This window comes from Otolemur garnettii, unplaced genomic scaffold (assembly GCF_000181295.1).
Source record: "Otolemur garnettii isolate 467f Iridium unplaced genomic scaffold, OtoGar3 scaffold00039, whole genome shotgun sequence".
Taxonomy (NCBI): Eukaryota; Metazoa; Chordata; class Mammalia; order Primates; family Galagidae; genus Otolemur; species Otolemur garnettii.
Window position 1 is genome coordinate 6,358,755 of NW_003852434.1, and position 1,503 is coordinate 6,360,257.

The 1,503-nt window shown below is 37.5% G+C and overlaps 1 protein-coding gene across 1 annotated transcript in view; it reads left to right on the plus strand.

Moving 5' to 3' along the window:
- HELQ (helicase, POLQ like) overlaps positions 1–1,503 on the plus strand; it is a 44,684-nt gene that overhangs the window by 24,131 nt on the left and 19,050 nt on the right. Inside the window, 1 exon segment of the mRNA XM_023513345.1 lies at positions 1,191–1,332. Within this exon segment, the coding sequence (XP_023369113.1) occupies positions 1,191–1,332 (142 nt within the window).

The following is a 1,503-nucleotide window of genomic DNA, read 5'->3' on the forward strand; positions in this document are numbered from 1 at the left end:
GCATAAATTCTATACTGGTGGCATATGGTCAAATTTTTTATTTATGAAGTGTAAAATCAAAAAACTTTGGAGAATACTACTATAAATTGATCATAGGTCTTGTAGATAGGCAGACTTGAGTTCAAATGACTATTCACATAATTATTGATTTTGTAGTTTAGGGCAAGCCACTTAACTGAGCTTTAGTTAACACCTTTGTAAAAAATATAAAATGAAATAAAATTTTGAAAAGTATAGCCAAGCATGGTGGGTAGATTGCTTGAACTCAAGAGTTCCAGACCAGACAGAGCATGAGTGAGACCCCATTGCTACTAAAAACAGAAAAAAGAGTCAGGCATTGCATCAGGCACCTATAGTCCCAGCTACTTGGGAGGCTGAGCTAGGAGGAGCACTTGAGCCTAAGCCTTTGAAGTTGCTGTGAGCTATGATGCGACAGCACTCTATCCACAGCAAGAGTGTAAGACTCTGTTTCAAAAAAATAAAATACATTATTATTACTAAGAGTTTTATACAAATTACAGATAATATATGTAAAGAACATCATATATTCTTGGTAAATAATAGTTACCTATTATTTTTAGTTACTATGTCATTAAATTTAATACCACTAGATATAATGAAATTAAGAGTTTTGAAAACAGGCCAGTCACAGTGGCTCACAACTATAATCCTAGCACTATGGGAGGCTAACACAGGAGGATCACTTGAGCTAAGGAGTTCAAGACCATCCTAAGTAACAGCAAACCCCCATCTCCACAAAAAAAAGAAAAATTGGCCAAGCATGGTAATACATGCCTGTCATCCCAGCTACTCAAGAGTCTGAGGCAGGAGGATCACTTAAACCTCCCACCTCAGCCTCAGTCTGAGGTTGCAGTGAGCTATTATGATGCCAACTGCACTCTAGCCAGGCAGAGCAAGGATCTATCTCAAAAAATAAACAAAAAATGGGGAGAGCTGAGAAACGGAAGGAGGGAGGGGGTGGGGGTATAAGGGGTGTGGTACACCTTTGGGGGGCGGGACACAATTATAAGAGTGTCCTTATCTAACAAAAGCAATCAATGTAACCTGGTTCTGTGTGCCCTCAACAAATCCCAACAGTAAAAATAAATAAATAAATAAATTTTTTTTAAAAGATTCTATCTGCTTGCAATAGATGGTATGTCTTTTAATTAATTTTATCAATTCCACAGAGTTATCTTAAGAGCTCCCTATGTTGCTAAGGAATTTTTAAAGAGGAATCGATATAAACAGATGATTGGCAGAGCTGGTCGTGCTGGCATAGATACCATTGGGGAAAGCATCCTTATATTGCAAGAGAAAGACAAACAACAGGTAATACTTAATCTAGTTGGCTGCTTGTTTTTGTCTTCTTTTTCTTGGTGGTTAGCCCTTTTATGAGATCATCTTTCCAAAGTTATTTGTTAATTTCCCTTTAAATAATGCTTCCTTTCCTATATGATTAAGAATTAGAGGGCTCGGCGCCTGTGGCTCAAGTGGCTAAGG